The sequence below is a fragment of the Haplochromis burtoni genome, unplaced genomic scaffold (genome assembly GCF_018398535.1).
Source record: "Haplochromis burtoni strain Fernald_Lab_line unplaced genomic scaffold, NCSU_Asbu1 Contig_18, whole genome shotgun sequence".
In the NCBI taxonomy this organism is placed as follows: Eukaryota; Metazoa; Chordata; class Actinopteri; order Cichliformes; family Cichlidae; genus Haplochromis; species Haplochromis burtoni.
In genome coordinates, this window is record NW_024582379.1 from 3,243,791 (window position 1) to 3,261,391 (window position 17,601).

Sequence of the window (17,601 nt, forward strand, 5' to 3'; positions counted from 1 at the left end):
CCCCACCCTCGTGGCCCCCGCGCATTCCTCTATGTGTCTGTTCTTTGTGGCTGCTACCTCTAGTGTAAAGGGGGACAGTGTTTCCCAGGTCTATCTATTGAAAACGTTTTAAGCTTTCCTACACGTGCAACTGCACTTGCTGCAAGCACGTTGGCACATGCACAGTTATCTCTCCCTCACTTACCTGTATATTTCATAGATGCTCCTTCTTTTTCTTCATCACAGACAATGGAGGCTCAGAGTGCTCTGTAACACAATGACTTCTAACCTTGAGTTTGGTTTTCAGCTGAAAGGCAACTGAAACTGCCTCCTCTCCAGAACCAGGTGTCCTCTGCCTTGCAGGGCTTTCTGTTGCTGTCCTGATTATATTTCCACCTATCTTTGTCTGTGTGTGTGGAGACCTACTGTATGCAGGCATTGTGAGGTAATTGATCCACTTGATCAATCATTAAATCTTGGAGTTTTGCCCTGAAGAAAACCAACAAGGGCATTATATGGTAATTAAAATTACTCTGAGCTTTACTCACCCTCACTTCTCTGGGTTTTTTTTTTGTTTGTTTGTTTGTTTGTTTGTTTGTTTTGTCAGTAGCAGCCCAGCTTCCTCGGTGGCAGCTGCTAATCTATTTCAGCTTTTGCTTAAAGAAGCATCCCGTGTTTCCTTATAAGGCCACACTCACTTGTGGACTTGACACAGGACTGATCCAATCAGCTGCCTGGCTGCACTCAAACCTAAGTCTACTCTGGAAATTATTACTCTAGGGCTCTGTTCATGCACAAAAACACAGTACCCCCTACCTCTCCTTTATATTCATACACATGGATGCACAACCACATACTTGAGACCTTTGTGTAAAACTGTACAAGTCCTAGCTTTCAGTAAAAAAACAGCAAAATGAGACGAGACCTGCACACACCCACTGAGAGTCAAAAGGTCACTTGGTCTGAGGGGTCTCAGACACTGGGCTTATGTTTTGGGTCATTATCTTGCTGTAGGATAAAACCTTCACCAACTAGGCGCATACCAGAGGGTGCTGCAGAATGCTGTGGTAGCCGTTTGGGTTCAGGGTGTCTCTCACTCTCAGTCACCGATCCTGGATCCAGACTATCACATTTCCTCCTCCTTGTTTAACAGTTGATGCCACACACTGTGGAACTATCATTTTGCCTACTCGAAGGCATACAAAGATCCTGTGTGACGAACCAAAGATTTCAAATTATCATTCATCAGTCCATAATACCTTCTTCCAGTCTACAGTAGTCCAATAGCAGTGTTTCATGGCCCAGGCAAGCCTCTTTGTCTTCTTCTGATGTCTTAGCAATGGCTTTCTTGCTGCAACTCGTCCTCTCAAACCTGCAGCTTGAAGTCTTCTCTTCATACTTGAAACGGAGACTTGCTTACTATGAACACTATGAAGCTGTAGCCTATAACACAAGATAAAAGAGTCCATCCGGGCAAGAAGGATTGCCACTTGGAAAATGTATTTTAATTTCAGAGAAAATGTTCAAACAGAGGGAGACTGAGGACAGGCAGGATAATGAGAGGTGGGAACAGGTGGGAACACAGCTGGGGGCTAATCTGACATAACAAGACAAAGGGGAAGCAAAATTGAATACATCGAATGCAGGACAAGGACTATCAAGATAAAACAGGAAGCATGAAAAATATGGAGAAGCAGACAAATACACATAAGCTTAACACTGAGAACGGGGGAGAAACAAACATGGGGACATTACTGACTGGAGAGACAGAGAGGGAACATGAAATACGGAAAGACAGGGAAGAAACTGAGACAGAACCCTAAAGACTAAAAACTATACATAGGCACAAATCCCATACAGACAAAAACAAAAAAACATGACTGACACTGCAATATTAACACAACTCAAAAACATAAGAACCCTGGGTCACCAGACCCAGTACCATGACAGTTTGTCTACTAGGAAGCTGAAGGGTAGCTCTCTATTTTTGAAGAATTACAGACAAGACTTAGTTGATGCTTAAAGCTGGTTTATTTAATTAATTTGTATCCAATTTACCAGTGTAAACATGGTGTTTGAGGTCTGATTGAAGGATCGATGTGATGGTAAGGTGTCCGCTGCTCCACTTTGAATATTGGTATGAACTTGAAACAGTGAGTACTTAATGGATTTTCACCAAAATTGTGCCCACGTTCAAGACCATATTTGCTGATTGTTGTTGTTGTTATTTTTAAGGATTTTTTTTAAATTTTCACAAGAATTGCTAGTTCCCCTAGAGCAAGAGTCTCTATAACTCCAGTCCTCGAGAGCTACTATAATACACAGTAGCTCTTGAGGACTGGAGTTTGAGACCCCTACCTTACAGTATTTGGCCACTCCAACAATCAGAGGATTCCCTTTGAGCCGCGACGCGACTGTTTGGGGTGGGGGGAGTGAAAATAAAAAAAAATGTTTTTAAAAAAAGCCAAAGTGATCAATATTGGAACAACTTAATAATTTTTTTGTTAAAATCTTAAGCTGTTGTTATCAGTTTTAAATGAGTATTGGGTTTGCATTGTAGATAAGTGTTTGCTATGGATTTCTGCTGTTGATTGCCTTTTCCAACCCCTGCTTGTGGTTTTGTCACTTTTGTCTGGGGTCAAAGAAGCAATGCTGGAGACTTTTGTCCCCCTCTGCTTCTCATTTTAATGCAAGGGGAACTCTCAGACCAGGGTCAAAAAAGGGATGCTTGAGAACCTCCAAGGGTGCACTGGTTTGCATCCAAGGCCAACATCCGTTTAATCAGGCTGACCAATAAATCTGTACACTTTCAGGTCCTGTTCTAACTGTGATTACTTGTTTGAGGTCATCAAGATGCTCCAGTGTTATATTTCGAGTGTCGTTGGATTGGTATCCTGTCTCATACTGAAATTGTTCTTCTGCCTTAAATGTCCAGCGCTGTTTGCTGTGGTCGTTTTGGCCATGCCATAGTCTGAATTTCAAAACATCGTAATCCATTTTCCCAGGGTAGGGGCACCCCCATAGCAAGTTCCACAGCTACCAGCCCCAGAGACCACATGTCAATTGCTTCATTATATGGAATATGAGGCATAACTTCATACCAAATTGTGTGCACACAGGTACCAGGAATCACTACAGACACAGGATGTGCTAGCCCAAAGTCAATAACTTTGACTTTGACGGGAGACTCATGGCGGTTCACAACTATTATGTTTCCAGGTTTTAGGCCAGCATGCACTATTCCCAAAGAACTGAGGTGGTACAGAGCATTTGATATTTGATTTCATTTCATTCGATAATTTGTAAAATTGGCCTCAATTCTCCTATGGGGAGACCCTGGTAATTCTGATCCTTTATGTAGTCCCACAGGTTTTGATCAATTTTGTCTGTTGCAAAATTTCAGGTTTGCTCTTGTTGATTTTAATAGCCACGTCCATATAATAAACTCCGCAGGCATGAAAACTGAGAATTCTGTAGACTGGACATTGCTGGCGCTCACAACGAAAGAATTTTGTCAATACGACTTGTAGTTTTCTCTTGGGAAGCATTTGTTTTGGGCTCACTTTTCTGTTTATTTAAACCAGCAGCAGATGGGCGCATGTCTGTCTGTGTGTGTCTGGTGCCACTGGCTGGAGTTGCTGTAGCAACCAGGCTCACACCTGCCTGCTTAATGATCTCTGTTTGTCACTCTGCCAAGATTCATCTTAAAATTGCTGCTGTGTCCACAGTGTTTGCTCTACAGCCATCATTTTACCCTCAAAACGTAGCCATCGTTATTCTCTTTCCAACAGTGTGTCTTCCAAAGCTCAGAGATGTAAACTTTTTGAACTGTGTAGAGGGATAGGGTTAGGTTAGTAGAGGGATCACATTTCAGTCATTCAGAATGAATATGAACTTTTAATATTCATTCAGATGTTTTCTGACTCTGAATTTTCTTTTCTCATTACTCAGCTTTTTCTAATTTACACTTTAAAACATTGTGAGCTACTTTTCAACTTCTTATGTGTGAATGTCAGCTTTCAACAGTTCTGCACTTTTGTTTTCAGGTGAAAAATTCTGTATTTTTCAGCTCATTCAACATTTTTTAACTTAAAATTCAGCAGATATGTCATATGAGCTCAAGACATTCAGCTATCAGCATTCACACTGCAGTTTCTTCAGAAAATGCATTTTTGTGATATTGTTCACACTAAATTTGACCCCTATTAATTTGTTATGAGTCAATCAAAGAAAATGTTGGTTTTGGAGAATTTTTAATTATAAAACCTTTGGTTTGTTTATTTACTGTATTTGGTTTTTCGTTTGCATGCCATGTCAAGCTTTTCCGTATATATTATTTATTACTATTTTAGATTCTCCTTCAGCTTCATATATTCTTATTTACACAAGCTGTGTGTGTGTGTGTGTGTGTGTGTGTGTGTGTGTGTGTGTGTGTGTGTGTGTGTGTGTGTGTGTGTGTGTGAATGATGTGGTTCACAAAACAAGCTGCAACGTTTGACCCAACTTTTGTGAACCTCTTCTCACAGCGTTGTTCAACAGTAATGCAGTTTTTACAGCTAACTTTTATACTTGTAATACCTGAGTTTAGTGTTGTAAAGTACATGCAAACCTCTTATATATTTAAATATATATAGCTGCAGAAGAAATCATATTTTTGGACAAATACAGGCAAATTAAAAAATGTAAAATTAAAAAAAAAGAAGAAATTTTCAGCACGCAACGTTTCATCCTCCCATCAAGGCTCCTGTGTGTTACCATTCAACCCAGTGCACAAAGACGTCTGAAAGCCAGAGCTTTCATATAATAAGTGGTCTATTTGTTAAAGATGCTCAGACATTCAGAGGCTGTGTACTGCTCTGCGTTATTACCAAACAATGATCTAACGCTGGGAAAAGAATAGAGGTTGACACATCATTTGTATATTAATCCTGTCTAAGCACTGCATGTTTTCACATGTTTCACAATGTCAAAATGTAGTCCTGAAAATACCAGCGGTCATGGGAACTACTACAAAGGCAGTTTTGAGTATTTTGGCAGGCTTTGATTTGTCTGTGGACAGATTTTTGCCAAGTCGCCTTGGAGGTCTTGTGGGTCCATGATTGACAGGCTACAGCTACGGTGAAAAGACTCCAGCACATTAAATGTAGGACAAAGAGTAACCTGTCTTTGTGTGGGACTATGCTAGGAGTTCATTTTGACATATCTAACAAACCTATCTAATATGTTTGGCATTTGAATGTAACACTCTCAGTTAATAAACAGTATAAGTAAGTATATATAAGTATAAGTATAAGCAAAAACAGAAGATAAAGGGTTGTTTTTTTTTGGCTAATTTTTAAAAAAGTTTTACATATTAAAACTGATGTCACTAGACAAGATGTCACAAGCTACTCTGTCTGGTAACATCTTCAGGTTTTAGAAAAGTTGCCTCCACTTGAGCCAACCAAATCTGAGTGTGTGGGACAGCACCTCCCCTAGCCTAAGCTGTTTTGACAGCACAAGACCCACAGAGGGCAGTTTTTAGGATGTAGTTGATGCCAATATTGTGACTACCTTAAATCCCCACCTTGTTTAACCACATCTGGTGCAGTTTCTATATCGGGCACAATAAATTAAATTGGCCTCCCGAAACATAGTCCTATTGAAACCTGTGTCTCTCATGTGTACCAGATGACTCCAGAGGGTGCTCCTGTCCTCAGGAGCATGTCGTCAGCTGGTTGGGATTACTGGTAAACCGTAGGAGCTCTCTAATTGGCTGTGATTGATTGAGCTGCTTCAGTCGGATGTCTTTTGGAGGTTTGAGGTTTTGACTCCATAGAAAGCTGCTGCTTGGCAGGAAGTGACTCAAAGCACACTTCAAGTGCAAGTTTTTACCAACTCCCTTGTGAAGCAACTTTCTTTTGTCATTCTCCTCCTCTCTCCTTGTTTCCTCACAAATATCATGGCGTAATGTCTCTAATACCTGTCTCCCAGCAAGGATTGTTCTGTCATCACCCTCTCATATCCACCTCCTTCCTCCTGGATCTCACCGGCTGAGTCAGGTGAGGCTGACAGGTGTGGTGGCATTTTCCTTGAAGGTCTTTCAGCACAGCAGACCAGACTGCAGCATGACTGTCTGCAGTCATTAAAGGTGCTGATATCTGGCGCTGATGTCTTAGTGACTGCATCATTTTCTGTAAAAACGTACTCTGCGTGTGTGACGATGTCGTCATGTGCGATTTCTGAGTCATGCGTCTTGTTAGAGGCACGAGCAACGTTTTCTGTCTGGGTGTAACGGCCTCTTTCTGGGTCACTGTGTCGCTGTTTGGAGCCACAGTGACAGTTGGTGAGCCAGAGGTTTGTGGTCTGGTTTGAAAAATGCCTGCAGGGACGGTCACTGGTGTGAGATGCTGTCAGCGTGTAACCAGAGGGATATTTTCCCCCTTCTCCGCTCTCATGACACAGCTCACTCTTTGTCAAGGCCGCTGTCACGAGGCGCCAACTGGACTCTGTTACTACCCCAAGCGCATGTTTCCGTCTCTGCTTCTTTGACCGTTATTCTGTTTTGTTTGGCAAGCATCCAGGTGTAAGGTGTGTTTTATTAGTCTGGGTTAAGCCCGCTCATTTCTTTCCTGTGCGAGGAAGTGCAGATATGTAAAGGGAGAAAGTGGGTTACAGTCTTTGGCGGCACTGGCCAGTTGAATTCAACAAATAAATGTTGCAACCAATCCAGCAGCCATCTGTCTGCTGATTGGTCCGTTTAAACCCCCTGTACATGTTAGACGTTACTATTTGAAGTTGTTTTTAGAGCAGGTCAAGTCGAAGTGCTCGAGTCTGCTCTTAATGACTTTAATTCCTCCATTTAAGTCACATGCTCTGATTCTCTCCACACTGTTTAATCATTTCTCATGATTTTTGTTTTAAGTTTAAGCTGAATTGGAGCCTGCTAGAGAATGCTAGGCACACATTACAGTCTTTGAATTGAGGGTTGAAGCTGTGCTGCTCTATATCATGAATAAATAAATTAGTTAGCTCTGATACTTGGTGAAAAGAGTACTGGCTGTACCATCACATCCTGACACTCGCTCAGCGCAGAGCCCGGCAGCGTGGTAAGGGATGACTCGAGGGAGAGTGTTTGAGTTAGTGTAACACGGGCGTGTGAAGGACACACTGGCCAGTGATGAGCGAATGTGATCTCATTTTCCTGCTTCACAATCAGAAACCAGCCATTGTCTCACCAGGTCATAGTTTCTCTGCGCTGGGCTAGAAACAAACCCAGTGCCTGATCGCTGTATTTCGCTGCCTTCTTTTTCTCTTGTGAGTCAGTAGGAATGTGAGGAATGACCTTTGCGAGGACTGACTGTTTCCCACCCAGCTCTCATCTGCCCATTTTTAGTCATGCACAGGTCTAGTTTCTCCTTCGTTTTTCTTTGTCATCCTAACGCTCCATTTCTTTACTATAACCTATTATCCATCTCCTGCTTTCTCATATCCTTTCTTTCCAGCTGTTTATGAGCACTTTCTCTTCTTACCCTTTCTTTTCAGTCAGCTCAGCACATTGAATTTCCACAAATTGCAGCATAAAGAAAGAGCCCCTGTGAGCCGGAGTAGCTTGGGCTGCATATTTTGTGAAACCTCAAAAACCACTGGACCTCTTCATCTCTTGTGAGAAGTGCCTCCTCCTCCTCTTCCTCCCATGGGCCTAGCAGTGGGGCTACATCAACCCCCTTTTTCAAGCCATCAGCATGTGGGGCTTAGCTTAACAACCACATCCAGCTCCCTTCAGAAGAAGGCAGTTGGCACACACAGGTTTGAGTCACAACACTGCAGGTTTTAACCGGTGCAGCGGGAAACCTTAAAGTGTGTGAGCATGAGATTCATAAGAAAAGCCTGCCAGAGGAGCTGTTCCTCTCTGCGTGTGTTGACAGGTTCCTGCTGTTGTGTTTTTTTTGTTTTTTTGCTTTAAAAAGAGAGATTTATCTCCCGTTTGACAGGAGAGGGCTCTCTCTACCCTGCGCTCACGGCTGTTGCTGACACGAAGGCGCCTGTCTTGTTGAAGTGGTGTTTCTGTCTGCAGGTGTGCTTTTATACACACTTGAACACCTTAATTAGTCCTCTTTGGCTCGAGGAAAAGATGTGCCTTTTAAGTAACAGCCACTCAGAGCGATGAAATGGCTCACTCAGTGTTTTAAGTGGGCCATTCAACTTTTCTGGGTCCCGCTGCAGTCTGGCTGCCATTCAGCGAGACAGGGTAAGACACCACAGTAGTGTGTTGACCCGGGGAGACAAACACACTTCTCATCCTTAGTGCTGAGCACCAGCTGTTGCCAGGCCAATTTCTAATCCTGCGCTCTGTCTCGTCACATTAGTGAACTCTGATCACTTGTCATCGCAAATCTCTAAAGCGCCCATCACCCTACTGACCCTATAACTCTTTACTACATGTTCGAAAATAAGCCAGCAGTGCATGGATGGGAACTTCTACTCTATTTTGTCATGATCCTGGGTCCTTTTGACCCAGCGTTTTGTGTTTTCTCTTCGCAATTTTGGTTCTGTTCTCCTCTAATTGGTGTTTACCCTGTTCCCCCCCGTGTGTTCCTGTTTTATTGTGAAGGTCTGCGTCTTATGTGAGTGTTTTCAGTTTGCCTCCCTGGTCTCGTCATGTTAATCACTCCCAGCTGTGTCTCCCACCTGCGTGTAATCTCCCTGTGTTCTCTGAGTGTATTTAAGTTGTATTTTCTGTCATAGTAATGGCTGGTTCGTCTGTGTTGTTTCCCCTCGGTCTCCCCGTATGTATTTCTCCGGACCTCCCTGCATCCTCATTCTGGTTTGTCTTATTCGTTTACCCAGTTTAGGTTTCCGGTTTCATGTTTTGTCGCCACCGCTGTTTGTACTTACACCCCTGTAAATAAACACTCACCTGCACCAGAGCTGCTGCCTTTTGGGTCCTTTTCTACATTCCACACGGCTTGCCCCGGCAATCCGTGACATATTTGAACTCTCAAAATGTCTAAATGGAGCATCTGAAGCATCTAAGCGTTTTTTTTTCTTGTTGGAAAAAAAACCACACTGAAGTCAGGGTTCAGTATTTTGCCAAAGGATAACTAGAATAACTAGAGGAGCCAGGGATCGAACAAACGACCTTCTGATTAGTAGATAACCCACTCCACTTCCTGAGCCACAGTACGCTCTCAGCCCTACCAGGGATACATCCATGACCTTTGTCACCACAAACTATAGTCTGACCAAGCCATGAGATCGGTGGGAAAGCTAATTATACTACTGAGTACGCGCACATACTTGGAGCTGGAGTTCAATGATTCCAGATTTGTATTTTTTTCAAACAGCTGAAGGTTGCGTGAAAAGCTTATCCTACATGCCAGCCATGCCTGCATGAGCAAATGATAACGGTGTCATCCAAAGTTATCTGCAATGCATGGAAAAAATCCCAAATCTCTCCAATTAATTCTCTAGCTCTTCCAAAACACACTCCTCAACACCATTTACACCATTTATTATCCTAATCGCAGTCACACCTAATCGCAATTAGGCTCGCATAATTAAAAATCGCTGAGTCCCAAACTTTATTGGATACGCTGTCTCTCGTGTGTGTGTGTGTGTGTGTGTGTGTGTGAGAGAGCTGGGATTAATTACTGAGACCAAAAGTAACAACATATTGTAACTATAATGTAATTACCAAATTTAGTACTATAACGTCACATTACTGCATTACTGGTGAAATAAAATGTGATCGCAGTAATGTGTTACTTTTGTTACGTGTTACGCTCAGTGCTGCTCGCCACCTTGTACTTACACTGTCAGCAGGTCTGTGACTCTTTACCTGCAGACTCTCATGTAACTATGTGGCCATTTCCTGAAATGTGAGCAAGCCTCTGCGCTGTATTTACTTGTGAATATGTGCAGATATGCAAACGTAAGACTAAACTTTGCAAGCCAAATGTTTGCCGCTCTGTGCAGCCCTCCATCCTTCATGCACTTTATTCTGTTTGTCTTTTATTACGGTGTCTGCAGCTGGATGGAACTGTGGATCTGGACGAGAGGCGCTGCATCCGTTCAGCCATCCGGGAGCTGAGGAGGAGGGAGATTGAGGACATGGAGGCAGCTCTGGCTAGCAAGAGATTTCGACCCACACGCCTCAATCAGCAGGAGGACAAGGAGAACCAGCACAGGTGAAGCTGCACACACAGACACACAGATGTCTGTGCTGATTACAGTTTACTAGGCCAGGTGAACTGGAAATGCTGAAAAAACAATCTTCAACTCCACTGGGAAAGCTCTGGAAAAGTCAAGTTAGCAAATCACAGGAGAGAGAAAACTGCAACAGTAAAGTTTCCCATCCCTAAAATTTCCACCTAGTGTGGCTGTTTTACAATAAATACTTTCACTTTCAAATATCCCACACCGTCATGTGTCACATTAACGTAGATCAGCTATCGCAGTCTGTTTGATTATTTACCTTTCAGAGACTTTCCAGCACCTGTCATCCAGCTAAGCAGCGTGGATTAATGGGTTACTTATTTGAATCACTTTATGTTGCCATAAACATAGCACAGATTCTGGTAAACCCGAGTAAAATTAAAATATTATCTCTTGAAATCTCTCCAGTAATGACCGACTAGAGAAATAAAAATGAAAAGCAAACAAATTTACAGCAAAATTGAAACAAGTTTCTTTCAGATGACAAAAGGGGGAAAAAAGGTCGAATCATTTGCTAAATAAAGACAATAAGGAACAAGAATCAAGCAGGAACTCAAAGTGTGGATGATTTGAGAAAAATCCCAAGTTCCACGTGATCTGCGACATATTTTATAGGTTTTCATTAAAGTTCAAGACTGCACCACAATCCCATCATCTGTTCTGGAGTAAAGGGAAGAAGTGACATTATTGGATAAGAAGCAGACGCACAGAATCAGCCGCCACTCTCCTCCTCCATCGCCGAATCCTAATATAAGAGTGGTGACGGGGCCCTGATTGTTTCCATTCAGTGCTGCTCTCGAATGACTTGCGTTACAATAACACAGGAGGTGCCTCAGTGAAGCTGCTAAAGAAAGCATGCTTTTGCACATGCATGCACGTATTCATATGCCAGGACACAGAAACCCATCTGAAAGTGGGATAGAAATGGGGTAGGAGGAAAGGCCATTGTCCCGTGCCTCTCAGTGGTGGAATGTGAAGTATTCCACTCCGGCATTGCTGCGCATCTTTTTAATGCCAAAGAGCGGAGAGAAGCGAGGATAATGAGTATGTGAGTAATAGAAACCACCATAAAAGCAAGGAGTGAAATGGAGAATATGAGGCTGAAAAAGGGAAAATAAATGCAGCTTTTCTTTAGGGGGGTGGGGGGTAATGTCATTGGCTGTCAAATCTGTCATGTCGTAATATCACTTCTTCCATGCTCGATTTGGGAGTGTTCCCTCTGGGTTTTCTCTCTGCCAAGAAAACCGTCCTTTATCTTTCAAATTACCTTCAGCTGCCTGTAATATATGGGCAGAAGCTTCAGATTAGAGTCAGAGGAGCCAAAGTTTTACAGTCTGATATTTTAAACTATTAGGCTTTCTAGTTTGTTTCATGGTGAGTGGGGACTAGTTGAAGATCCATTAAAATGTCTTTGCGTTTCTTTCTCAGGTCAGAATCCAACGAGAACTTGGATGGGCTGAAACAGAAACTGCAATCAATCCGGGACATCGACGAGCTTCAGCAAATGGTGAATATTGTATCGTAATATCAGTAATGCTAACGTCTCACATCACTTTGTAGTTTCACTGAGCTTTTGCATGTGTTTGCTCATAGCTCAACGCAGCCAGCGAGTTCAAGGAGAGGAGAATGATCCGAGCGGCCATTCGGCAAGTTCAAGAGGAGCAGCAGCAGGGTGAGTGGGATCCAGTAACACTTGTCTGACGGAGCGGAATCAGAAACATCTTGTCTTATAATGACAAATCAAATTAGGGTGTTGCAGTCTTCATGCCATGGTGGCATCTCAAACAGTTTAACCAAGCTATAATTTGCACCAGTGTAATTAGAGAGAAATGCACCAGAGGGAAATATGTCAGAATTTCAAGTCTTCAGATGTTTGCGGTTTGTTGCAAAAGATGTAAATTGGTTTGATGAGGATGCAGAGAGGAAGAAATTCCAGAGATGGACTAATTATTGCTCATTTACAGATGAAATTTATTACATTGTTATGAAATAATCCCTGGTTCTCTCATACTGGGCCTTGGTGCAACAATAGACAGGGAGAACATGCAAACACATGCACATAGAAAGACCTCGGCCAGATGGTGGATTTGAACCCAGGACCTTCTTGCTGTGAGGCAACGGCACTAACTAGGCTGAAAAACTGCCTAAAATCAAGCCCTTTGCATAGTCTCGTGCATGCACTTTTGGCTTAGAGTTATCTTGCACATTCACTGATTCCATGTGCTACAGCATCCATCATTGTAGCACTTGGACATCAATACTTCAAGAGCCATCCAGGCTCCATGTGCACATCCAGAAGAGGGTGCTAGAATTAAAGGTAAAGAAATGAACTTAGCTGTTCATTGTGGAACGTGAAAGTAAAAGTAAGTTGGCCTTATCATTGTCTTGGCCATAAAGTATGTTCACGTGTGAGCGCTCAGTGCCATAGTTACTAGGGCAGATCCACCTACGATGCTGGGCCAGATAGGGGATTCCTGTCATGCCTAAGTGCTGTCTGGCCCGTGTGAACATTGAACTGCACGTAGGAGGCTGTATGTGCAGGGTGATACACGCACACAAAAAAGCAACCCATTTTCAATTTAACTTGTGTCCCCCTGTGTTTCCTCTTCTTTTAAAATCACACATGACCAGAATGTTAAGATCAGATGAGATTATAAGAAGGTATCTACTTTGCTCTAAATATTCCTGTACTGTATTTCTATTGTGTGCCCATGTTTGTTAGTGGTCGTGGAGAGGGGGAAGACTTCTGGCTTGGAGCCTGAGGGTGTGCAGTCCCAGAGCAGCATGGGAACTGGGGTGAGTACTGCAGAGTTACTGGAGTGGGAAGAAGAACGATTAAATGTCACAGCGCTGTGCTGGTGTAGTCCTGACATCTCACTTATATCTGACGGGTAAACCGTCTGGTGTCAGCTTCCATTTACAAAAATCATCTACGCATGAGGCCGTTTACGGGTGTCACGTTCTGTTGCATGGCAGCAGTGACCACCGAGGTTTCTCTGCTGCCGCAGTGAAGAATGCACAAAACAACAAACAATGAGACTTGAGTCACTTACCGGAGCGGGAATATAGCTGCACACAAAACAAAAAAACACATGCCTGAGGCGCCACAGAGGGAGGAATGTGTTTGTCACATATTCCTATTCAGGTTCGACCAAACCGAGGAAAATGATAAAATGTGCTTTGACTTTGGTGTGAGGGCGGAAAATTGTTTTTGACAGGGAGAGTCTCCCAGGTGCTGTCATTTCACACACATGTAACTGAAAAGCCTGTCTCATTTTTGAAGAAAAAAAAAGTTTTAAAGTATGGATTTCTTAAGATTTCTGTTACATCTGTCGGACAACTACTTTTAGCTGGAGTATTCTGCCTTGTCTCAGAGGTCCCTCACAGCTGGTGTGCCCTCTTGTGGCTGAGCAGCGGAGCCTTACAGGAGGAGACGTTAGGTTATCCGCTGTCAGTGATCAGTTTCTTGATAAAAGCTCTGTTTCCAGTGGATAGGATTTCTATAGGGAAAATTCCTTTTGTATGCAGCCACTGCTCTTAAGACTAAGTCCCTGAGTGATGAGACCACCTCCCATATCTGTGCTTTTAAAGAGGGGAAAAATACAGTCACTCACCTTATCAGAGTTCTGGTGTTTCATTTAAAAGCACTTGTTTTTCCCACCACAGAGATGCAAAGGGGGAGAAATGAAAGGCTTTTAGTATCAGTCCCATTGTCTGCTGGAGCCTGTGCTTTGCTTGCATTCCTGTGTGTGTGTGTGTGTGTGTGTGTTCTCCTCAGCTAGGAAGTGATGATGGCATGTTGGCGTAACAGGATGCCCTATCACTCAAGCCTATTTTACCTCACTTCCTTCAAGACAGCTGAACAGTACGTTGGTGAAATTGTGAGGATGGACGAGGAGGGGGAGGGGGAAAATGCGGAGGTCGGGGGTTGAATTCGGAAGGATGGACAGACAGACGGCCCACCAGCTGTGCCCCGGCAGTCTTAAAAGTCTGTACTGAAATGGGAATGTGGGCCAAAAAAAACATCAGCCAGCAGCAGCAGGGCTCCTTCCAGTCACATCACAGCGTCGGATCTCTTTGAGCCTCTTACAATTGTTCCGTTGAAGATGGTCTTAGATAGGCCTGAAAAGCAGCACGCAGGCACAAGCGGCATGCAGTATGTGTATGTGAGCCCGGACTCAAGAAGTTGCCTGTATACAAAATGATGAACGAAGGTGTTTAATTAGTAGGTTAATACGGCTGTTTGTCTGTATTTATGCTAGATTCCGATCGCATTTAGAATTTAATGTTTCTAATGCTCACATGCGCGGGTAGCTGAGGTACACTTAAAGTTTCCTTTTGCCCATTTTCTAGTAACCACGTGGAAACTTTAATTATATGTATGTAGCAGAAAAAAATGTCAGCACACAGAAAGGGTCCTTTTGATTATTGCAACACATAAAGGCACAAAATATTTAAATTGTGCTTTTTGTTTTTTTGAAGAGCACAACTCCCCAAAAAAGAAGTCAAAACGAGAGCAGAGTGTGTCAGAAGTTAATGTGTCAACCAGGCAACCCATTAACCTGTAAAAGTGTCCGTGAGTCTGAGTGTGGTGGGGGTCAGATCCCTCTGGAGACAGAATGGGAGGGAGGGGAAGTCAAGGGAGTGGCTTCTTGGTATTATATGTGTATGTGTGTGGTGTTTGTGGTGGTGTAAATGTTTGTGCGTGGGTGTGTATGATGTGGCTGCGGGAGCAGAGCGTCAGAATAGCGGACGTCCTGACTCCAAGAGGGTTGCTGCTGATAGAGAGGGAGAGAGAGAGGCAGTCAGTCGCGTGAAGAGAAGGTAAATGTCACTCTGATTTTATCGCAGGCTAAACACGCCTCTCATTTTCTTAACCTTTGTTTTTTTTTTTTTCCTTGTCCTGAAAAGGCATGTAAATATCTTTCCTCGTCAGTCTGTGCTCATTTCTTTCTGAGCGGAGAATGGGATGTGCCTGCCTCTGTGTTTACATTTCAGGTATGTGTACTTAATGGTTTATTGCTCACTTAGATCGCTCGGTGCGCATTTTAGCCAACAGGTAGACTAACTACAGCTGAAACTTTTCACGTTTTGCATGAAGATCCATTCAAATAGTCAAAGTGTTGTTTAACAAGTTTAACAGAAACTGTAATATTTAATGCTGGATTTTAAAATGGATTTATTAAACTAAACTTTGAAAGTTTGCAGGTTCGCTTACTATCTAGGCGTGTTCAGTTCAGACAGGCTGCTTGTTGGTTTGTTGTTTAATCATAAAATTGCTACAATAAGGAACCTTAGTTGTCAAAAACAAGCCCCAGTATGTGCAATAGAGAGTGTTTATCAGACTTCTTAGAGGTGAATTGTGAAAGCGTCCTGTAGGAGGAAAAGTCTAAAAAAGACCAGAAGGAAAGCTTAGACTGGCATGTGCTGATCTGCAGTAAGTAAAAATGGGAATGAGACTCTGGTCTGACGACTTCTGCGGGTTTCCTCACTCCAGACTGAGTGTATATGTGATGCAGAGATGATTCCTGCTTCATTCCAGATATTGTATTTCATTTGTTGGAGGTTAGCCGAGCGTGTGGTTCCTCAGGCTGCCGTAATGGAAAGTGAGCCGCCAGGTTCCTTCTTCTTTTCTTCTTCTTCTTCCACGTAGCGGCATGGAAGACCCTCAAATGGGTCTGACCTCACCAGTGGAGTGATGGATTTAACTTCCACGGAAAACTGGAAGTTAAACCCCGTCATTTAATCCAACTATGGATTAAAACCCGGCGTGTTAATCCACAGTTGAGCTCACTTGTGTGAGCTGGTTGGTAAAAGAGGTGCTTGTGTCTCATTCTGAGCTCTCATTGTTGTTTTTTGTGGAGTTGAGGGTTCAGAGGAGTCCAGATGGCCCACGCCTCGCTGCGGTCACGGGAGAGGACAGTTGTTTTTGTGTTTACGAGGTTGAGATTTTGCAATTATAGTCTGACACAAACAGGCGCTTGAGGCCGTATGGGACAATTGGCTGGAGCGACAGGGTGTCGGTGTTGGTTCCCCTCTGTCAGGTCCCAGCCATCAGGGCCAGAGCGAAGCCGCTAATGATAGCATGGCGGCTGGCAGCAGGTCCTGTACTCTGGTCTCGATCTCTATTTCCACTTTATCTTCCCCTTTTTTTTCACTCAGCCTCGCTGTCTGTGAGAAATATGTTCCCTGTGGTTTAGTGGGAGTTTTAAATGACGGCTGTCTGTCTGAGGCCCGGTAGGAGCAGCAGAGGGTGAGGGGGGTGAGCACGTGAGGGAAGGCTTGTTCTCTTTAATTGTGTTTGTTGCTCGAACACAATTATCTCCCCCTGCGACTCTTTGATTGGGTGACTGCGCTCAGGATGCGAGCATCCTCTCGCCTCAGTGCACCATAGTGCCTTCATTACAGGAGACTGTTTGTGCCCTGCAAAACCATCAGACGCTTTAATGACTCATTATAGGAGCATTCTGCTATGTTTCTGTGGCTTGCTGCAGTGTATAGGTGACATTTATTGTTGTCTAGAAAAGCTCAGAAAACCTTTTTCTCGAGCCCCTGAGTCTGTGCTCTGCTTTTAGCTCCATATGGAAACCTGGAAAAAGTGACATCAGGGCACCTGCTACGTAGATTTACACTGTTATAATATCACATTTAGGAGTTCAACTCCCCTTTTGGCTTATTTTAGCAACAAAATGTAATCATGTGTCCCAACCCGAGCTGTGCATTTTCCACATTCACCTTTTGCCTGCGTCTCATCACATTTTCTCCTCTGCTTTCAAGCCACTATCTCCTGTGATCTGCTCAAGGAGGGGAAGGTCACAGTCAAGAGAGCATAAAGCTGTCGGGTTTCTTTCTTGCCTCTTGCTTGTGTTTGACTTGGAGCAGGCTTTGTGGTTGGTCCTCTGTCTGCACGGATCACACATTGCACTGATTAAATTCCATTTAAAACACCAAAGGTGTGATTTGTAGGATTTTCACTCTGCTTCTGCTGTTAACAACCAGGCCAGCCTTTTGTCTTGAATAACATAGTTTACACATGGGGAACTGTTTGCGGTGCGATTGTGCGGTTGGGTGTGTGCACTTTCTTTCCATGCCTGAGAGATAGTGAATGTGTTTAAGGAGCATTTGGCAGTAATAGTAGGCTGTAAATCTGGTTTAAGTATTATATTTTCATGTATTGTATGTTTTTTCAGGATCCACCCCAGCATTTGTTGTGCTATTCTTAACCCAGATGCCTCTTTTAAAGTGATTTTTGCGCTGTGATGTCATTCATCATTTCAAATGAGCTGCTGAGTGACGAGCAACACCTGAAGCTCCACAAAAGACAATTTTGCCCTTTAGTAGAAAAGTTTAAGTCTCCAGAAGTTTGAGTTAAGAGTATGTTTGTTGGTGATTTGAAGACTGTGTGTGTGTGTGTGTGTGTGTGTG

The 17,601-nt window shown here is 43.3% G+C and overlaps 1 protein-coding gene across 7 annotated transcripts in view; it reads left to right on the forward strand.

The window, feature by feature from the left end:
- Positions 1-17,601, forward strand: part of smtnb (smoothelin b) — a 58,202-nt gene that overhangs the window by 17,657 nt on the left and 22,944 nt on the right. For 5 of the 7 annotated variants that reach the window (XM_014331680.2, XM_005916303.2, XM_042218390.1 and 2 more), the window contains 4 exons: positions 9,991-10,148; positions 11,605-11,683; positions 11,770-11,848; positions 12,899-12,972. In XM_014331680.2, the coding sequence (XP_014187166.1) occupies positions 9,991-10,148; positions 11,605-11,683; positions 11,770-11,848; positions 12,899-12,972 (390 nt within the window). The other 2 variants (XM_005916304.3, XM_042218392.1) reach the window with 2 other exon arrangements.